Here is a 21,077-nt window from a genome sequence, read left to right on the forward strand (position 1 = left end):
AAAAAAAATAAAGGGGGGGGGGTGTACCCAGAGAGTTGGAAGATCCATATGTCTCATCCTTTGTCGACATTTCTTGCTGTCATAGTAGCCATAGAGAGGATCAATCAAGGGACTCTGAACTGCTTGGCAGCATGAGCCTTGCTGGCTTCGGACAGATTTCTTGCAATAAGAAATGTTTAGATATTTTCCCCCTGACTACCACCAACTTTTACCCAACATTTCTGGGGCATATTGTAACACAGTTTGAGGATTCCTCTTGCCAAACAGAGATGTGGGAGCTGGATTGAAAACACTTGTTCTACAGCCAGCTTTCTTCTCAGTTTGCAGGTGACAGTTTCCTTCATGGACAGATAACCACTGATTCAGTGGCCAGACTGTACAATGTCCATGTGCTCTTTCAATTTTTTGCTCCGTCCAGATCAATTGCAACAGCTGCTTCATTCCTGGAACTGGAGAACTAATTTGGATATTTGACAGCTCAGGGATTTTTGTCCCTAGGACAAAAAAAAAGTATCCATAGCAATATCCTAGATCTCACATGAAGGCAAATAGTTTTCAGACAGGTTTTTTTTAAGCTTATCTTCAAGGTTATGATATTCATTAGTGAACAATATAACCACCATATATTACAGTAACAAAAAAAGTATTTCTGTACACAAAGGCAGTGAATCTGACACTCAAAGCACCATATTCTTTCAGATAACAGTGAGATGTCTCATAGCTCTACTTGAGCATGCTACCTTGTCTTTGGGGAGAGGAAGTCCTTTTTAATACTATAATAATAAGATCCTCACGAGAGATACTTCTCTGGCTAAGCAGACCACGCTCCTGTTTTCTACTTTCTTAAGGCAGTTGCTCCTGTTCTTTACTTTCTTCAGCCTTCTCTTTACTATCACAGTAGACTGTTTCATGGAATCAAGGTAATTTGTGTGTCTATAAACTCACTTAAGATATAGTCAACTGCGATCTCTACCTGTTGTCTCTCACTAGTGGTAATCACATATTCTCACACCCAGGTATCTTGAAATTCCTAGCCAAGACTGGCTAAGAACTCAGAAAGAATGCGGTTTCTCAGTGGTACTTAAATCTCATGGTCGGGACCCTCACAAGACCAGTATTTGAGGTCTACATGACTTGTCTGCATAGATTACAGCATCTGTCCTTGTGTCAGAAAAAGCAGAGACAGCTAAGTCATTACAGCTGGCTTCCCATATACAGTGTTCCTGGGGATCTATCCCAATTTCTCCCCAATAGTTTCTGAATTCCATAGAATCACAGAATCATTTAGGTTGGAAAAGACCCTTGGGATCATTGAGTCCAACCATCAGCCCTACTCTACAAGTTCTCCCCTATGCCATATCCCCCAACATCCCATCTAAATGACCCTTAAACACATCCAGGGATGGTGACTCCATCACCTCCCCGGGCAGCCCATTCCACTGTCTGACCACTCTTTCTGTGAAAATTTTTTTCCTAATGACCAGTCTAAACCTCCCCTGTTGCATTTTAAAGCCAGTCCCTCTTGTTCTATCGCTAATCACCTGTGAGGAGAGACCAGCACCAACCTCCCTACCATGTCCTTTCAGGTAGTTGTAGAGAGTGATGAGGTCTCCCCTCAGCCTTCTCTTCCTCAAACTAAACAGTCCCAGCTCCTTCAATCGCGCCTCACAGGATTTGTTCTCCAGGCCCTTCACCAGCTTTGTTGCTCTCCTCTGCACTCGATCCAGCACCTCAATATCTCTCTTGTATTGAGGTGCCCAAAACTGAACACAGTATTCAAGGTGTGGCCTCACCAGTGCAGAGTAGAGGGGGACTATCATCTCCCTGCTTCTGCTGGGATTTAGATTTAATCTAAAAAGCAAATAATCTTGCTATTCTCAAGCCTCTGGTTTCAAGGGATAAAGCGCTATTTCACACCTCCATCTTTAGAAGAACTTTTTCATGTTCACAGTACCAGGTCCCTTCGATGTGAGCAGCTGTCAGACCCACAGGAGAGAGGCTGTAAAAAATGGCTAGCTATGAACTGTCAAAGCCTGCTCTAAGGCTTCAGCCACCAGAGCTCAAATTACAGTGTCTTCACAGGAAAGTGTTCTCACTCCTGTTATCTAAAGAAACATGCTCCATACCTTTTAGCAGGTATCATGCCACTGGAGAGAGGCCTGGAATTGGTATCACACTTGTGAGGGTGGTGCTGAGGCTGATCAGAGATAACTGATAACTCCAAGTGAAAACTAATGGGCTGGGGTTTGGTTTAGCACCAGCCACTGTGTGAATAGATGTGTGAACTCAGAGCCAGGAATATTCCTTACCAGTAGCCTGTGTCCCTCCAGAAATCCCATGCCCTGAGACTCTGCAGCTGAGAGGACACCACTTGCTGGACGTGAGGTCAGAACAAGATTGGTGCAGCTGCTGCTCAGACAGTCTCTGAGTCTGGTTCCACCAGGCAAACATCCATCCAGGTGGGCTGTGCAGTGGACCACACTGCTCAGGTACTTGGAAGCAGGCTGTGTTAGCGTTCGGGTGCTCTCTGTTGCTTTCTGAAGCTGTTTCTAGTTTTTGCCCCTTCTCCTACAAACTGAAACGATGGGGCTTTTTGTTTTTGAACTGTTAAATGGTTTTAAATTACACAAAAAGGCTTCCATCCTATATCGACCAGACAGACATTTACAAGTGACAATCAAGAGAGTGCAATAACTCTTGAGCCGTGCATTCAAATAGTGTCCTATGAACAATAGTATTATCAAATCCAACATTATCCCCTCAGAGGGTGCAGCATGCCCAGGCCAGGCAGTTCTGAGATTATGTCAGCTCACTCTCGAGGGACATAAACCAAACCACAAACAACTTGTGCACTGGAAGAGATTTGAGAGTGATGCCTACTGAGGGCATGGATGCAGGCTCCCAAAGTCTCTGAAGAGGAGAACAAGTTCTTGTATTTATTAAGCTGGTCAGTATTTCTTATTTCTCTGCCTAGCTAAATCACAGTGCCTTGGCATTGCATCTTGGCTTAACCGATAAACTTCTTCAATAAAATTAGGGCTAAACGTGTATTTGCATTTTTAAAATTACAGTTGTTCATTAATGAAGAATGTCAAAAAGTGATCACTGTGGATAGACAGTGTGATAAATAGATGAAATTTTGGAATCACATTATCACCTGCTCCAAGCTTTCAAAGATCATGTCTGTCCCCAGAAATCCATAAATACAAAATATTAGCTCTGCTTTCTTCTGAGTATCTCAAGCTTTTGTGTGTGCCACAGTTCACTGTCTTTAGAAAGAATAGTCTATGAAAAACCTGCAGTTCTCAATAAAAAATATTAATGCCAGAGTTGAGGCTTTAAATTTAATATATTGACACTGTTAATAACATCAGGTGCTTATGGAGCCCTGCTAGAAACAGTCACCATCAAACATCAGTCTCCAGTTACTCTTTGAGAAGCCTGATTCCCATGATACCTGTTTAATGGGGCTCATGTATAGTTCTTTTTAAAGAAGGCAGTATGGAATATTAAGTCAAATGCCTTACTGCAGCTTAAATAGCTACATATATGTAGCTACCTTTATTCTCCAAATTGTGTCCCTCTCAAAAAATGGCATCAGACATTTTTCGCCATACTTGTCTTTCTGTAAAACCACACTGTCTGGAATTAGTTTTTCTGTCCTTTGAAATACTTTTTCAGTTGTATCTTATCTTAGCTTTAATTCCATGATTTTGCCTGGGCCTGAGGTCCATTGCCCTGCCTTACAGTGACCTGGCTTGATCAGCTTGCAGTCTTTGAGTACTGGGACACTAGGGTTCTTCCAGCCTCCTCAAACTTCCCTGCTATTCCAGGGATGGTTAACGATTAACAACAGCTGGACAGAGTTCTCCTCAGACCGTCTCCAGGTCTCTGGGATGCAAGTTCTCCAGCTGATTGTAAAATATGGATAGCTAGGTGATGAAATTTAGCTACCTAATGGACTGGAAAGAAAACATCCTGTTTTGGTAAGAGTATTTTTGTCTTGCTTCTGTCAAACAGAGAGAAGAGAGGTGTTTTGAATACGCCTGCATCATAGCAAAGAAAACCTCAAATCTGCCTGCATGTGGTGGGCCTGTTCCTGAGACTTTTGGGTTTTGTTTTGGTTTTTTGAATTACCATTAAGCAAAATTCCTGTTGTATTAGTCTTGTCAGGCACAAATAATTTAAAGTTTCATTCAATCAATATAAATTTGAAGCTATAAAGTTTTTACTTCCCTTCCTCCAAAGTATTAAAAATAAAATTACTTTCCTTTTCATCCCATTTACTTTATCTTGTTTTTTAGATTTTTGTTGTTACATTTGTCTGACTACTGAAACACTGGCTTTTAGTCAAAGATGTCTTCTTTCTCATCTCTAAAGCCATGGCTCCAGGACTTTTTCAGAAGTTTTCCATTTTCATTCTCACTTTTGGATTACATTTTCCTTCCTAATGTAAAGTTCCTCCCCACCCTTGAAGCCCTAAGGATGTAGTAGTAGTGGGGATCTTGTGTTCAGCTATACTGAATGGAACTTACTGCTTCTAGGCCAGGACTCATCTGCTACTTATTAAGGGTGAAGTTTGGGAAGCTGCTGGGAAGAAGGCTCAGGGAGGAGGAGGCAGGGTGCACTCTGCTGTTTTCATAGCATTGCTCCCTCCACCCCACCACTAACTTGTTTTTCTGGCAGAACCATACATCTTTGTATTGTTACTATTTGTACACTGGAAATTTCCTGCTACCATAGTCCTACCCACTCCTTTTTAGGTCTGTCCCATTTTCTTCTTCAGATCCCCACCAGCCCTTAGGGCTGTGCCTTGCCTTTTCCCAATCCCAGTGTCAGGGAATCTTACCCAAGCATCTGTCTTGTTCTTGTCCCCAGTGACACCCATTCACAGTCACACGAAGCTCATCCCTCCTCTCTTTCCAAGGAGCAGCCATGACAGTTCCCTTCACCCTTGGTACAGAGCAAGTCATAGCAAAGTTTCTAGTTTCCTCCTTAAAAATCCAGTGAAAGAACCAAGCTTAAGGGCTGGACTGAAAGTCCCATCTTGAGGGGGAAAGAGAAAGTCACCACATATCAGCCACAGCTCACACTTTGACACTGCTGGTCATGCTCCATTTCCAGGTAAGGACATGATTCTCATGGTGAATAAAGAGGGCTGAAACCCAAAAGCATCTCTCATGCTGGATTCAATGTCTTCTGTGTTCGAAGAATCATGTTTTGTATTTTTAAAAATTTTGATAGTGTACTTCCTTATGAAACTGCTGCTATCTCTCTTCCAAACAGATATCCCTGATAACTGTATGGTTTTTTTAATCTCTATATATTACAGACAAGTGATTGTAGGGAGCCAGATAGAAGAAAGCAGTTCCAATGGTGAACAGCCTCACTGCGATGATCTCAGTAGCCCATACTCAGATGTGGTTGCTTCTCAAACACCTACCTCCCTTTCAAATGAAACTGGCATTCATGGAAGGATCTGAGCTGGAGTTAAAACTGGAACAGGTTAAACAAAACTGGCAGTACAGTTCTCCTGACTGCAAAGTTCAGTGCTGTGACTGTCTATTAAACGCTGATACCACAAACCTGAATTAATTCAGGAGAAGAAGAAAAATGTCTTTCAACAAAGGACAAACATGAAAAATCCTGGATGCGTAAGAGGAAGTCTTAACAACCATATCTGAGCAATGTTGCTGGAGTTACCTGATCAACATTTTAGATGAACATTTTAGATCCTGATGATGATGATGACGACTGTAAAATTTTTCTGTCTTTCTTAAGTAAGGATTCGGAGTCAGACTCCTCTCCCAGTTAAGTGGTGCAAAGGGTGTGCTGCTGACTAAGTGGTTCCAATTAAGACCCATGTGGCTGAGAGCAGATTTACTCCTCTTGTGGGAAGTCTATACCAGTTATGCCCTGAATCCTGTAAAGAGTTCACCTGAAGGCACACTGAGTCCTGTTATCCTCAGGGGTGTCTCTGCAGCATCAGTTTTCACTGCGCTGTCTTGCTGTGAAAGCAAGAAGCATCCCACTGATCTTACTGAATAGGCAGCATCACCAACATTGTTTATGTATCATGAGAGCCACAAGTCATCCATTTCTGCCTCTGTCCTCAGATCACACTCATCAGTTACATCTTAATGATACCTGCACTTGGTTATCCTCTGAAAATGAGCAACAGTGTCAAGTGCAACATTGACAATAAAACTTTGCTTTTAGAAGGGTTACAACATGCTTCACTAACTTAAAGCTCAGCAGTTCCCTCAGTGACTGAGTATGCCTTTTTATTTACTTTGTTATTGCAAAAAATATTTGGGCTACTTAAAATTTGTTAAAACACTGTTCACCTAGAATGGCCTTTAAAAAGCTAATGGCAGCACTAATTATCTCAAGTAAGAGTCTTACTGAATAAAGTCATTAGCTTTACCTACTGCCTGTAAATGCAGTTTTGCTACCAATAACTGATTACTTTTTGCTTCCATTTTGATATGGTAGATGGAGAAGAAACTGTTAATATCGAACAGTCTTGAAATGGTATCTGTTAGTTACCCAGGCATTAGAAATAGAGAAGCGTGTTTACCATATTTGGTATCAAAGGGAAATGCTGGCAAAACCACAAAAGCAACATTTCATTTCTGCACGAGTTGTCTGCTTTCAGCCTCGACTGACAAGTAGTTTAACAGAAGCTACAGCCCTCCATGAGAGCCACAGCAGCTTTTCGGTGAGGTGGAGAGGACGGATTTAGCTCAGCTGGAGCAGAGTCAGAAGGGCCACTCGCACTCCCTCTCTCTTCAGTGGCCTCTGCTCTCTCCACCTTTCCTCACATGTGGAGCTTCACCAAACCCAGGCAGGACAAGACAAAGGTCCACGAGAGGTTGAGGTACACTTAGAGCTGCAGTAAGCATGAAGCTGAGGCTGCAGAGTTGAGATGAAGAAGGCAGCAAGGGTTGGAATGGATTTTAAGACTGCATAGCTAGTTGCTGGGCTGAGAACAACACAAACTTTATTTGAAGCTTGAGAAGCTTAGGAATTCCACTTCCCAAAGCAGGCAGCAGAAACTCCTACGGTGAAGCACTGCCAGAGCAGCCTTATGCTGTGTGCAGGGAATGTGGGCTATGATGTTACCAGAGACTGGGTGGGCTGGGCTGTGTTAAAAAAGCCTTAAACAGAAGAGACAGACCAAACCTGGTGGCATATGTTTGTATTGTGGTTTTTTTTTTTTAATCTTCAATTTTTTTAATCTCTGAGATAAACACTTCTGCAGTTTGCTTTTTGAGCAAAATACTACGGGTGTTGGGCTTGGAAACCTGTCAAGGCGTAAAGTATGTTGAGTCAGACTGAGTCATGGGCAAAGGGAGAAAACAAGGAAAGGCTGCAGGAACTGAGGGTGCCACATGGACAGAGATGTATCAGAGAACCAAACATTTCCATCGGTCAACTCAGATGGCCACAGCAGCCTTCCCCTCCCCTCAGACACCTTTACCTTTTCCTGGAGCTGAGGTAGTTCTCACAGGAGACATGAATCAACTCCCTTGTTGGCACCAGCTCTCCCGCTGCAAACTGGCACAGTTTCCTTTAACCCCACTGCAATCACACAGTATCATCAAAGACAATCTGAAGAGAACCCAGCCATCTAGACCCATTTCCCTCCTCAAGGATGCAGCAACTGCATTTCGGTCATTCCTGCCATGTCCATCTACACTGAGCTAGAACATCTCTCCTGCAAGTTCTGCACTGCCTGCCGGTGCAGTCTGCTCTGGCATCCTCCTCCCTGACCCACGGCAGACTCGTATCACGGTGATTTTCAAGACTCTCTTTTCTACACATGGATTCCAAGGGAATTTCTGAAAGATGTGAATACTCCCATTCCTAACAACTGGTGTTCTTTCACTAGTTGGACTGGAACATGACTCAAAGTACATAACCACTGAAGACTTGTCCCCTTTCAAATTACCTGGAAATGGAAGGCATATAGTATGAAGTATATAAAGAATAATAAATAATATATAAAATGCAGACCTACCTTATAGCACCTAACTTGGGAGGAGGGACGCGGGGAGGAGAGAGAAATGCATTTCCTTCTGTGACATTTCTGTATATTCCCATTTCAAGGCTCTTCCAGTGTTTTGCTCTTCACAGTGAGCACCTTATTTCCCCTTCCCCCAGGGTCCTCCATTAACAGGGGCCTTTCTTCCCTGTGTGGTCTGCACCATTCATGATGGTTGCAATGCTGCACCCACCAGTCAATAAACTGTGACCCAAATCAGCTCAAGCTGCTGCTTCAAAGACAGTTGACCTCTATAAAAATGTTGCCCTAAACCACTACCCCCACAAAAGCCACAACATTCTGGCCAGTTGCTCATGCTACATGAAGTCCTCTCCTGCTAAGGTGTCAGATGTCCTCATCTGAGCACTGGCACCAGCAGCCCATTGCTGAGATCCATTTCAAATCCTGAGGAGCCTCACCTGCAACTCAGACTCTCCATGGTCTACATATGTAGGAGGCACTATGTTCTTCTAGGCTGTTGACTTCACTGAGTTTTTGTGAGTTTTGAGTAAAAGGCTTAAAAGGCCTGTCCTGGCAACAACTTCCGTGAGGGCAGCCCAGACCACTGGGCCTGCTGCAGAGCGCTCTAGACCTTCATCCACATGGTTCTCATCACAACAGCATCAAAGTGAGTGACTTGTGTTAAACTGTAGAAACTCCTTGTTTTAAAATGTAGGCCCATATATGGAGCAAGTTTTCCATTTCCAAACACTCTCCACAATTTATTTTAATCAAGCTTAATTTCTTAAAATAATGACTCTCCATCTATATAATTTAAAATGCATTTTGACTATGTTGGCGGTAATTCACACACACAAATCATTCAACTGCTAACTATGTATGGATTTTAAAGATATTTAACCATAATTTCCAAAGGATTTCATAATAATCTTTTTGTCACATTACTAGAATATGTTAAAGCTTAGAGACAGTGAGAGATTAAGCCTTATTTTTAAAAGTTCCCAACTGCACAGCTACATTCTCTTTACTGATAAGCACATACAAGCTATGTATCTTCTATTAGACAAGCTAGTAGCTTTAAACTGTCTGTGCATTTGCATTCACCTTCTGTTTCCAAAACTACCACTTAAAAAGAAGAAAAGAAATGCATATGAACAATCCTCCAACCCTGAGTATTTTGCTAATAGTATTGGAGATACTAAAGAAACATTACAAGCTAGGGAGAAAGTACTCACTGCTGGGCCTTCCTGAATACTTAAGGCCATCAGAAGATCGTAATTCAAGTATGAACCCGTAGGAGGGATTCATGTGCAATTGGTCAGGATCTAGATGCCCTACTGTAAGGAAAGCACACCAACATGCACGACTGGCCCTAGTCACAGTCATGGTCTCCTGATAGTGCTTTCCACTTCTCTAGCACTGTGCATCTCATTAGCTAAAGCCTGCTATAGGCTTGAAAGTTACCTTCCTTATTTTAGCAGTGACAAAACTGCATTCAGGAATCACTGTCTCAATCCACAGAGAGATACCAAGGTGTGCAAATAGCCGTTTAAGCAGAAATAATTTAGCATGCCTGTCTGCATCTGCAGTGCCTATTTCTAGAATGAGATCTTGATACTCAAGAATCACTTGTCTAATGGGTTGAAAAAAAAAAGTAGAGCTAATATTTTGTATTTATGGATTTCTGGGGACAGACATGATCTTTGAAAGCTTCAAGTAGGTGATACTGTGATTCCAAATTTTCATATAATTATTGCCCTGTCTATCCACAGTTGCACAATTTATTTTTTTAAGCAAACATGGACAAAGGGCATGTGAAAGACTATTGCAAGGCATGCAAGCACACACCCAAAAACATTTCTGCAACTTGCTGGAGAGTGTATAACAACTGGGTTGTGGCATTTAGGATTTGGGTTTTGTTACTTTATTAAGGGATGGGAAGGGGCTACACCACCTTACATATTTTGGTGGGTTGCCCTTGGCTGGCTGCCAGATGCCTACCCAGCTGCTCTCTCACTCCCCCTCAGCAGGACAGGGGGGAAAACGGGATGAAAAAGTTTGTGAGTCAGGACTGAGATAGGGAGATCAGTGAGTAGGTACCATCACGGGAAAAACAGGCTCAACTCAGGGAAAATTAATTTAATTTACTGTCAATTAAGATAGATTTGGGTAGAGAAAATGTTTCTGTACTACTGTCCTTAGGTTGGCTGAATGGTGTTACCTCATTTCTTTCATTCTCTCAAGAAAATCATACTAGAAACCACTGTTACATGTGCTCAGTCTCTCAAGACAGCTGAAAAACTCCCTTGCCTATGTGTCATGACATTTTATTTTCCAGTTAGATGAGATGGAAAGACATCTTCTGTTTTGGAACACCTTCGGTTTCATTGTACCTGTTTTGTTTGTTTTTTAAATTAAGTAAGTTTTTTTCATCACAAAGATTTCCTGATGTCAGACCCTAGGGATTTTATATGACACAAAATTTAGCCTCTAATAGGCTTGCAGCTTTTTTAAGAAATATGTGTTATTTTAAAATTGTCTTGATATAGATATTATTTATTTTTTAGGACAAGAACATTTAGATGCAGAAACAATCCTCATTATTTGCATCTCACGTTTTTTTATTAAAAAACGCTCAAACATCATAAGGAGTGTGCATTTCTGATTTTTTCCCTGTACAGAATTTGTACAAAGTACCTAGGCACTGCACATATTCATGAGTCAATTTAATAAATCCTGTTTTACATTTCAAAGGTTCAAGTTCAGACTCTGCATGTTTGCATATCTGGAATGATATGTTAAACTGCCCTCAAGGCCATATTCAAGAAATATTTATCAGATTTCACAGAGAATTTCCAATAAAGAACATGTATAATCAATGAGCAGCAAGTCATTTGGGTTTTAGTTCCATCTCTCATCTTTTCAGAGTGAAGAGAAGATGGGCCTTTGTTGCAAGTCCCAGCAGCGGTGGTCTGGGCTTTTTTTCATTAAAAAACCCCAACCAAACAAACAAAAAACCAACACCCAAAACCCAGCAGAAGGGAGAATAAAACCAGACCAGCTCAGATATAAATGCTTTCAAAAGCTATTTAATTTAAAACCAAGAAGAATCACAGACCATCATGATTTCAAGTGTTCAGTCTTCTGATCATACTGGTTTTGGTATTATGTATCATGAAAGAAACTGGGTTCTTTAAGAAATAGTAAATCATTGTGGCTAAAATCGCTGCTTACTTGTTCATTGCACTTATACCACATTGTGGTGAAGTTCTGCAGTCTGTCTTCCCCATCTTATATTGGAGAGAGGATAGAGTTTAACTACATGGGGACTGAAATACAGTCCAGAGGCAATGCACTAATCAGTCTTTCTTGGTTCTTCATAAAGTTAAAATTGTAATAAAAATTATATAAATAACATTCAGTGCTCCATACTGTTCAAGAAAAGGGAAATTATAGCTTTAATGTTTCACTGAGAGATGATGAATACAATTTTCCCCATCTGAGTTTGCACACAGTAATAAAATATTGATCTTTATGACAAAACAAGTTAGATTTGTATGGAGAACAGTTCAGGAGGGTTTCATGGCTCGCAGCAATGACGGCAGAGCATATAACATTAAAGATTAAGTGTCAATTCACTGAATTAATGCCCCAATGTAGCCAAGTAAAGGGTTTTGCAAAGAGGCATAATACTTTCTTCTCCTTGTTTATGAGTTTCCAAGTCATCATTGTTTAATTTATCATCTGTACTACTGCAGATCAATTTGACATGGGTTATTAACATATCTGGCTCCTGTGCTCCAAGCCATACGTCCCCAATGTAAACAGAAGTCAGGAATACACAAACAGCTGTAGAAGAAAAATTAGAGAAAAATCAGAACAGATATTCTATTTCCACACAGTAATACAACACCAAACCATTTCACCTCCAGATCTATGTTTCAGAATAGTTTCCTAACTTTTTCTAGATGGAAAATTTGTGGAGTTTTTGCCCATGCAAAGCCTCACACTAAGGGAAGAGAACAGTTTCTTGTTAGCACAACCTTCTGACTTATTTAAATAAAAAAGTTGAAAATCTGACCTGTGGCTTTTGATATCAAATGATAACAGTGAAGATATGGATCAGAACTCATACCCACAAGGACTCCTTTGTTGCAGACTATTTTTCCCCTTGGAATTACATTTTTCATACCTCACTGAACTCCATTTTAGTCCTAGAAAGGAAAATTTCTTTGAGAGAATATGACTGTTGTACTATCAGAAACGCCTACAGTGTGACCCTAATCTGTGCTACCAACCCCTGTGCCGATATCAACAAAGACACAGCTTTTACTTTTGAAGTGATGAGCACCAACGGGCACAGGCAAACTTCAGACTGTTTTGATTAATTAAGAAAAACATGGAACTACCTACTTTCTACCATTACCACCTTGTAACGTGAGTGAAAAGATGAGTTACCTTTCTTGTTCACACCCTCTTCTGCCATTGCTGAGAGGCACAAGGTTTTCACAAGTTCATGAAAGCTGTTGTTGGTCAGGCCCTGAGCATCCATTAGATGAAGCATGATTGAACTGAACAAACAGACCTCCTTAAAGAGTCCATCCATCCCACTGCTGGCCTCACAGATCTGGCTGTACAACTTGAAGATGTTGTTTCTCAATGTCTCATCCCTGAGCACCTCTTGCACTGCCACTGGATGTGGCAAGATGCAATTCTGTAGCCACCGCAGAGTTAATGAAACATTTTGCATATTGAGGCTGTGCTCAACCATGGACTTCAGGAGCCATTTAGTTACTATGTAAGTGGATGCACAGCTCAGACTGACTGTTTCATCAGCAAGGTCAGCAGATTTGAGGGGCTCCCCATGGTGTTGGCTAGGTGGTGCAGGGAAAACAGGCTCCCAGTGGGCAAATATGGAATTCAAATGATCTCTGCATTTCTTCAGCTCAGAGACCTTCAGGTCTGCAGCAGTGTCATGTTCCCTTTCTATCTCATTCTTTTTCTGAATGTGATGATATGTACGAGATGAAGCTTGAGATTTGTTCTTTTCTTTAATATTTTCTGTAGGAAGAAAAACACCACCAAAACAAACATCAGATACTCCAAAGGATTTTCTTGGTACAAAATCAAGCAAGAAAGATGGTATCGTGTGTTGTTTCAGCTGCTAAAGGGGTAAGCACCAGCCTCATTTAGCAGTCTAATCGACCCTATGCAATTCAGGGCAAATGGGCTACAGGCAGCTCCTGGTGACTCATGGGCTAAAACACTTTTCTGAACTGGATCGCCTAACTCTGAAGAGAGCGATAATGTCACCCAGACCTGGGCCCCCAGCCCTGCAAAGCCAAGGCCACGAGAGTAAGGCTACATTATTTACACCACATCATGAGAAATGCTCAAGCTGCTGTTCTCTGGGCTAGCGAAGGCACAGTACACAACTGCCTGTGGAAGGAGGTATCAGCACAGCTACGTTGCTTTTGAATGGCGCAGGCTAAAGCTGCAAAGTCTGCCTCCCTCCAGCACAGCCGCATCCTGGCTGGGTGTCTGGCTGGGCGAGGTGCTGTCAGCCAAGGGCACATGAATTTTTCACACCCCAAGGGAAGAGATAGGCAGCTGAACTCTGTGATACAGGGCTGCCCTGCGTTAGAAGCTGCCTGTGTCACAGGGAGCAGCAAATCTCCCAAACAGCAACAGCACTTTGCTGCCACCATACCACACAGAGAACATTTTATGGCAATCTGCTTTCAAGAAGTCATTGATAAAATCAACAGAAATTTCAATTATGTTGCTGCATTCAGCAGCTTAAAATGAACTACATGTATTTCAGTATTTTTCCCCCAGGAGCTGTGGGAGATGGAGACAAATGTAAGCTCAGAAACGAAATTTCAGATAAGGATCCATTTTTGTAACTGCTTTTTAAGCTTCTGAGGCTTGCAGCAACAGATTTTTTTTTTAAAACCACATATACATAAGTTACAGATGTTACTATAATAACTCTCTAAAAATCATAGAATGTATTGAGTTGGAAAGGACCTTAAAGATCACTTAGTTCCAAGCCCCCTGCCATGGGCAGGGACACCTTTCACCAGACCAGGTTGCTCCAAGCCCTGTCCAACCTGGCCTTGAACACTGCCAGGGAGGGGGCAGCCACAGCTCCTCTGGGCAACCTGTGCCAGTGTCTCACCACCCTCACATGGAAGAATTTCTTCCTTACATCTAATCCAAACCTACACTCTGTCAGTTTAAAACTGTTACACCTTGTTCTATCACTACAGTCTCTGATTAAAAGTCCCTCCCCATCTTTCCTGTGGGTCATCTTTAAGTACTGGAAGGTGCTATAAGGTCTCCTCAGAGCCTTCCCTTCTCCAGGCTGAACAAACCCAAGTCTCTCAGCCTGCCCTCACAGGGGAGGTGCTCCAGCCCCCTGATCATCTTCGTGGCCTCCTCTGGACCCGCTTGAGCATGTCCATGTCCTTCTTATGTTGGGGGCCCCAGAGCTGGACACAGCGCTGCAGGTGGGGTCTCATGAGAGCAGAGTAGAGGGGGAGAATCCCCTCCCTCACCTGCTGGCCACACTGCCCAGGACAGGGTTGGCTTTCTGGCTTATAAGCACACATGGCTGGCTCATAGTCAGTTTTCCATCCACTAATACCTCCAAGCCCTTCTCCTCAGGGCTGCCCTCAACCCACTCTTTGCCCATCCTGTAGTTGTGCATGGGATTGCCTCAACCCATGTGCAGGACCTTGCACTTGGCCTTATTGAACTTCATGACGTTTGCACAGGCCCCCCTCTCAAGCCTGCCAAGGTGTCTCTGGATGGCCCATCCCTTCCCTCCAGCTTGTTGACTGAACCACACAGCTTGGTGTTGTTGGAAAACTTGCTGAGGGTGCACTCAATCCCCCTGTCCATGTTGCTGACAAAGATGTTAAACAGTGCTGGTCCCAACACCAACCCCTGAGGAACACCACTCGTCACTGCTCTCCACTTGGACATCAACCCATTGACCACAACTCTGAGTGCAACCATCCAGCCAATTCCTTATCCACCGAGTGGTCCATCCATCAAATCCATGTCTCCAATTTAGACACAAGGATGTTGTATGAGACAATGTCAAATGCCTTGCACAAGTCCAGGTAGGTGACACCGGTTGATCTTACCTTATCCACCTGCGCTGTATCCCCATCACAGAAGGCCTCCAAAGTTGTCAGACACGATTTGCCCTTAGTGAAACCATGTTGACTGTCACCTCCTTATTTTCCATGTGCCCTAGGATAGTTTCCAGGAGGATCCACGCCACAATCTTGTCAGGCACAGAGGTGAGACTGACTGGCCTGTAGTTCCCTAGGTCTTCCTTTTTTCCCTTTTTAAAAATGGGGGTTATGTTTCCCCTTTACCAGTCAAGCAGGAACTTCACTGGACTGCCACAACTTCTCAAATATGACAGATAGTGGCTTAGCCACTTCATCCACCAGTTCCCTCAGGACCCACAGATGCATCTCATCAGGCCCCATGGACCTGTGCACCTTCAAGTTCCTTAGATGGTCTCGAATCTGATCTTCTCCTACAGTGGGTGGTTCTCCTTTCTCTCAGTCCTCACCTTTGCCTTCTGTGACTTGGGTGGTATGGCTGGAGCCCTTGTTGGTGAAGACTGAGGCAAAAAAGTTATTGAGTACCTCAGCCTTCTCCATATCCTGGATAACCAGGTCTCCTGTTTCCTTCTGGAGAGGGCCCACATTTTCCCTAGTCTTCTTTTCATCACCAACATACCTGTAGAAGCTTATCTTGTTGCCCTTGACGTCCCTGGCCAGATTTAATTCTGTCAGGGCTTTGGCCTTTGCAACCTGATCCCTGGCTGCTGAGACAGTTTCTCTGTATTCCTCCCAGGCTACCTGTCCTTGCTTCCACCCTCTGTAGGCTTCCTTTTTGTGTTTGAGCTTGTCCAGGAGCTCCTTGTTCATCCATGCAGGCCTCCTGGCTGTCTTACCTGACTTCCTCTTTGTCGTGATGCATCGCTCCTGAGCTTGGAGGAGGTGATCCTTGAATATTAAACAGCTTTCTTGGGGCCCTCTTCCCTCCAGGAATTTATCCCATGCTACTCTGCCATGCAGATCCCTGAGGAGGCCAAGTCTGCTCTCCTGAAGACCAGGGTAACGAGCTTGCTGTGCTCCTCCCTGCTGCCCTAATAAGGATCCTGAATGTCACCATTTTATGGTCCCTGCAGCCAAGGCTGCCCTTGAGCTTCACACTCCCCACCAGTCCCTCCTTGTTGGTGAGAACAAGGTCCAGCATAGCACCTCTCCTCACTGGCTCCTTCATCACTTGGAGAAGGAAGTTATCATCAACATATTCCAGGAACCTCCTGGATTGCCTATGCCCTGCTGTGTTGTCCCTGCAACAGATATCGGGGTGGTTAGGGTCCCCCATGAGGGCCAGGACTGGTGAATGTGAGGCTGCTCCTATATAGAGAGCCTCACCTGCTCAGTCTTCCTGGTCGGGTGGCCTGTAGCAGACCCCCACTATAACATCTCCCATCCCTGCCCACCCTCTAATCTTGACCCATAAGCTCTCTGTCAGCTCCTCATTCATACCCAGGCAGAGCTCCTGCCCTACATCCACAGAAAGACACTAAAAGGGTGTGAAACTGCAGAAAAACTAAAGCTTTATAGTATCCCTTAAATATAGTGATATGTTAATAATTAGTTTAACTGATACAGAACATTTAAAGAAACCTATAGAAGTTTTGATGTGCATCAAGAGCAGTTGTATTTGTGGGAAACCAGCACTGTTTAACACCTCTCCCTACAAAGTTCCTTGTACATTTTATTCACAGAGATAACAAGAGAAGTCATGCAAGTCCAAATGTATTTTGCTTTCTTCCAACACTGATGACAATAAGAAAAATTAACTATTTCATTTTCGCTTGCTTTACTGAGTTTTTACCCATATTTCACTTTCAGATGCCCCATCTACACGTAGAATGATTCAAATCTTTGAGCACAAAGCCTCCAGGCACTGGCTTTTTTAAGATTTCATTTAAGAATACAATTTTTCAAAGCCCAACACTAGATCTGCAACCAAGTTTCATTTTAAAGCTCCTTCCCTTTTTGAAACTGTGTTTCTCCAAAGCTTCCAGAATTGTGTTAGTTAGAAATCACTACCAATGCAGACCTGAAAAACTGCTTTCCATTTCCATTCCTCCTCCCTCAAGATATATCAGATTGTCCAACAAAAGTTAATATTACTACTTGCTATGAAGTTTGCCTCACTTGTATGGTTAGCTTCTAACAGCCTAAACAATATTACTTTTCTGAAATATTTTAGTACTTACTAAGCAATTCTTTGATTTGGTATTTCTGAGCAAGAGTCTGCACATCCTCTTGCAGTTGCAGGTCTTTTTCAATGATGCTCCACTTATGCAGCAGCAGCAGGATCTCTTTGTTTGAGAGAACGTTCTCATTCACAGTGAACCGGCTCATTTCTTTGAAGGCCTCAACAACTATAGCACGATATTCCAGCACAGAATTGAGTGTACTGAAAAACTGAGTCAGTTTGGCTAGATCTAAATTAGTCCTACGAAAAGAAAACAGAAGTGCCATGTATTTTTCTGCACGCTAATCAATAAACTAAAATAAGTACAATTATTTTCTCCTTACAGTCTCTTCTTACAGTTTTCTCATGCAGTTCTCTAGACATATACTTTGGTTTCTCAGGATGTCAGTCATAATTAGTTTAATTCCCACTGAATGCCCAGTGCTTCACTCCATCAGTGTTTGGCAGAACAGACCATGAGACACAGTCTTTGCCCTCCTGCCTGTAAATAGCAAAGGCTGATAGCACACAAGCAAAAGGTCTGGAGCTTTCCCTATGCTTCTTTATTTTTCAAAATGTTCAAAATTTTGAGGAAATAAAATAAACATAGTTTCTCCAGACTGTGACAATACTTGTCTGCATGAAGATATGCAGGTGCTATCATGAACCCAAGCAGAACTGTTTACCCATTTGCTTTCTACTATTCCTGCTGCAACTGCTGTGCTTAGATAGGTTAAGTGCTCTAGATCTGGAGAGAAGAGACCAATCCCTTCTTAACACAGTCATGCAGAACTTTGCACAGTTTCTCCTCATACAATTTGCAAGTGTGGTACAGAAACGGAAAGTCTAAACCATCAGAAGGTATGAAAGATCCTTGCAGCAAATAGCATTGCTAACTGCAGACTCTGATCCAGCCATAAAAAGGTGAAACATAGCAGCTTAAAAATGGCCAGTAATTAACGATGTAGAACTTGACAGTAACTGTGCCTCAGCCGTTATTTAATTCCCCATGTATTTAAACAGCTTTATCTTCCTGTCAAAGAAATATCATCAAAATTCACTAGGGGAAAAAAAAAAAAAGCATTAAACAAGAAATTCTTCTTGCCTTAATAATTTTTGAATTGGACAGAGGATGAGATGCAAATTGATTCAAAAGACAAAAAACCCAAAAAGGACTCACCGAATGTGTTTGATTAATGTGATCAAAACATACAGAAATTCATTTACAAGCTGAATAGGAAGAAACTTCCTGTTTTCCTGGGATTGATTCTTGTTTTCTCTCTTGCCTCCTAAATTTGTTAGCCACAGAGTATGGAGTAAGGAAATAATTTTATTTAACAGCTTGTTTTCCAGAAACCTGAAAAACAAAAAAAGAAGCAAACACCCAGTTGGAAGGCAGATCCTAATCAGGAACCAGTCCATCACCTAGAGGGGACCATATTCTAGTGCACTTTTGAAGCCGTTGAATGGCAATAGGTGCCTCTCAGCCAGGGCCCCATCAGGGGATGGAAGTGCACCCCTTTGAAGCCCCATCCCTGGTTACTGTCCTCCTCTTGCCATGCTGCAGCTGGGGAACACAGCTGTGTATCACAGGCCCTGCATGGAACGAGTGACTTCTGACTTGCATCTTTCATTACACAGGTCTGCCAAGTATTCCATTACATTGCAACCATTGCCACCACTTCTCCAGAGAAGTTACTGTTCGAGACAGCTTGGTTCCTTTTATGTTCCTAAGGCCTTAAGTAATAACAGCAATGCTTACAGCACAGTATCAGGAGCCATATTTACTTTGTTATTTTAGGAGCTGGGGTGGGGAGGGAAGGGAGCTATCTCACTTTTGTACAGTGGATGCAAGAATACTTCTCAAAAGTACAATCACAAAATACTGGGTGCCCGAGGCGAAGACCAGGCTTATTCACTTCCAAGAGTACTAAACTGTACCAAAGAGAGGTGTACAACAAGGGAGCAGTACTGGGAACCTGTTCAGGCCAATCACACTGTTGATGATCCAGAAACCTTGCTTGAATCTGCCAGAGCAATCTATGTAAAAGAGATTTTGTGAGTGCATGCGTGAGAGCATGTGTATGTGTGCATACGTGTGAGTGTATGTGGGGGAGAGGCAAGGGGAGGAGGAAGAAGCAGGAGCAGAAATGTTACAGATGGCTCAAATTCATTATTGTGGCAATTATTGTGTAAGGAGGTCCTATGATAGCATGTGAAGTGTGAGTATTTGAACTGAAAGAGTCACATATGCTAAAATAAGGTGCTATTTTGTTTTCTAAGTTTTTCAAGAAAGTGTTATCAAAAACATGGAGCCACCCCACCATCATCCCTCCTACTACAATCTCAAAACATCTTGATTTCATTTTCAGAAACACAAGGGAATTCAGAGTTCAGCAAGTTCTCCCAGTACAGCCCTAGGTGCCAAATGTCACAGCTGGCTGATATGTCATCTCCATACCGGTCATCCTTGTTTTCATACTCAGCTGCACAATTATTCTACTGCGGACAGTAAAATTGTTCCCATTTCACCACTATTTCCCTAGTTACCTTTTCTCTAAGATGTGCAGTACCCAGGTTAGGAGGCTGTGATCTTGTATCAGCTCATAGGCAGCTCTGGTGACATGAGCAGCATTTTGTAGTATCTCCAGAATACGACTCTGAAACAGAAAATATAATTTGTTCTTTTTACAAAATTAGAATACAGTCAGGATCTAATTATTATCAATCTTTCAGAAGGATATAATTAGCAGTCTGACTGGTACCTGGGATCTGATCGACTTAAAAGTTAAAATGTACTACCAAATACCACATTTTTTTAAGCAACTCCAGGAAAAAAAAAAAAAAAAAAAAAAAGAAATTCTCTTTTCAAGGCTTTATACACACAAACACTACTCTTAAAAAGAAGTCTTAAGGTAGCAAGAAAATTTCTCTTTTTGCCCAAGATTTTGATACCTAACTAAGATACTTTTAACAGGCTGGATTTCTCAGGGTGGATGCTTATGAACATGAAAGCTTCCGGCATGTGAGTTTTCTTCCTGATAAAGCACTGTGCAGGTAACATGCTGGTTAGGGAATAAGGAGACCTAAAAAAGCAAAGGCCCTGACCGTATGAGTAAAACTGTGGTTTCTGCAATATATTCCATGAAACAGTAGAAATAGGACTAGTGCCAGGCCACCAGTTGATGAAACTGAGTGAGGTTCCATGATGGCAGGGACCTGTTCCAATTTCAGGGAAGGAGGATGTGACTCTTGTTTAGACATAAGCAATTATTTCCCACTCCACACACGCACAAAATCAGCAAAAAAATAGGTTTTCAAGAGGGCAAGGGAAGAGTCAACTGCTCCTTTCTGCTTTGAATTTGTTTAAGATCTCCAAACTATGAAAACTCTTGTGGTTTGGGGTTTTTTTGTGGTGTTGTTTTTTTATTTAAAAAGAAAAGAAAAAAAAATTCTTACCTGGGAGCTCTCATCACACAAAGGACTGTTGAAAAAGGAAAGAATGACCTGGAAAATCCTCTGGTAGTCATAAAGCTCATAGCAATGTTTATCACGCAGCCCTTCTCCAAGAAATCTGAGAATCCACTCACGTTCTATTTTGTACTAGAAACCATAAGAAAAATACCACCATCAGACATTTAAAAATAATGGCTGCTCATATGAGCACAAAAAATCTGGTTCCCTCAGAGCGCTAGCACAGTGCTTAACAGCTTTTTCTAGACTTCTCAATTTTCATCCTTATCAAATTTAATCAATAACATCC

At 42.3% G+C, this 21,077-nt stretch overlaps 1 protein-coding gene across 3 annotated transcripts in view; it reads right to left on the minus strand.

Moving 5' to 3' along the window:
- Positions 1–10,793: 10,793 nt before the first annotated feature.
- URB1 (URB1 ribosome biogenesis homolog) overlaps positions 10,794–21,077 on the minus strand; it is a 58,609-nt gene continuing 48,325 nt past the window's right edge. For all 3 annotated transcript variants that reach the window (XM_074902850.1, XM_074902869.1, XM_074902859.1), the window contains exons 34-39: positions 20,774–20,917; positions 19,865–19,974; positions 18,495–18,671; positions 17,334–17,575; positions 12,467–13,069; positions 10,794–11,857 (exon numbers count right to left, since the gene is read on the minus strand). In XM_074902850.1, the coding sequence (XP_074758951.1) occupies positions 11,652–11,857; positions 12,467–13,069; positions 17,334–17,575; positions 18,495–18,671; positions 19,865–19,974; positions 20,774–20,917 (1,482 nt within the window). In that variant the 3' untranslated portion in view covers positions 10,794–11,651. The remainder of the gene's footprint in view (positions 11,858–12,466; positions 13,070–17,333; positions 17,576–18,494; positions 18,672–19,864; positions 19,975–20,773; positions 20,918–21,077) is intronic.

Source organism: Athene noctua, chromosome 1 (genome assembly GCF_965140245.1).
Source record: "Athene noctua chromosome 1, bAthNoc1.hap1.1, whole genome shotgun sequence".
In the NCBI taxonomy this organism is placed as follows: Eukaryota; Metazoa; Chordata; class Aves; order Strigiformes; family Strigidae; genus Athene; species Athene noctua.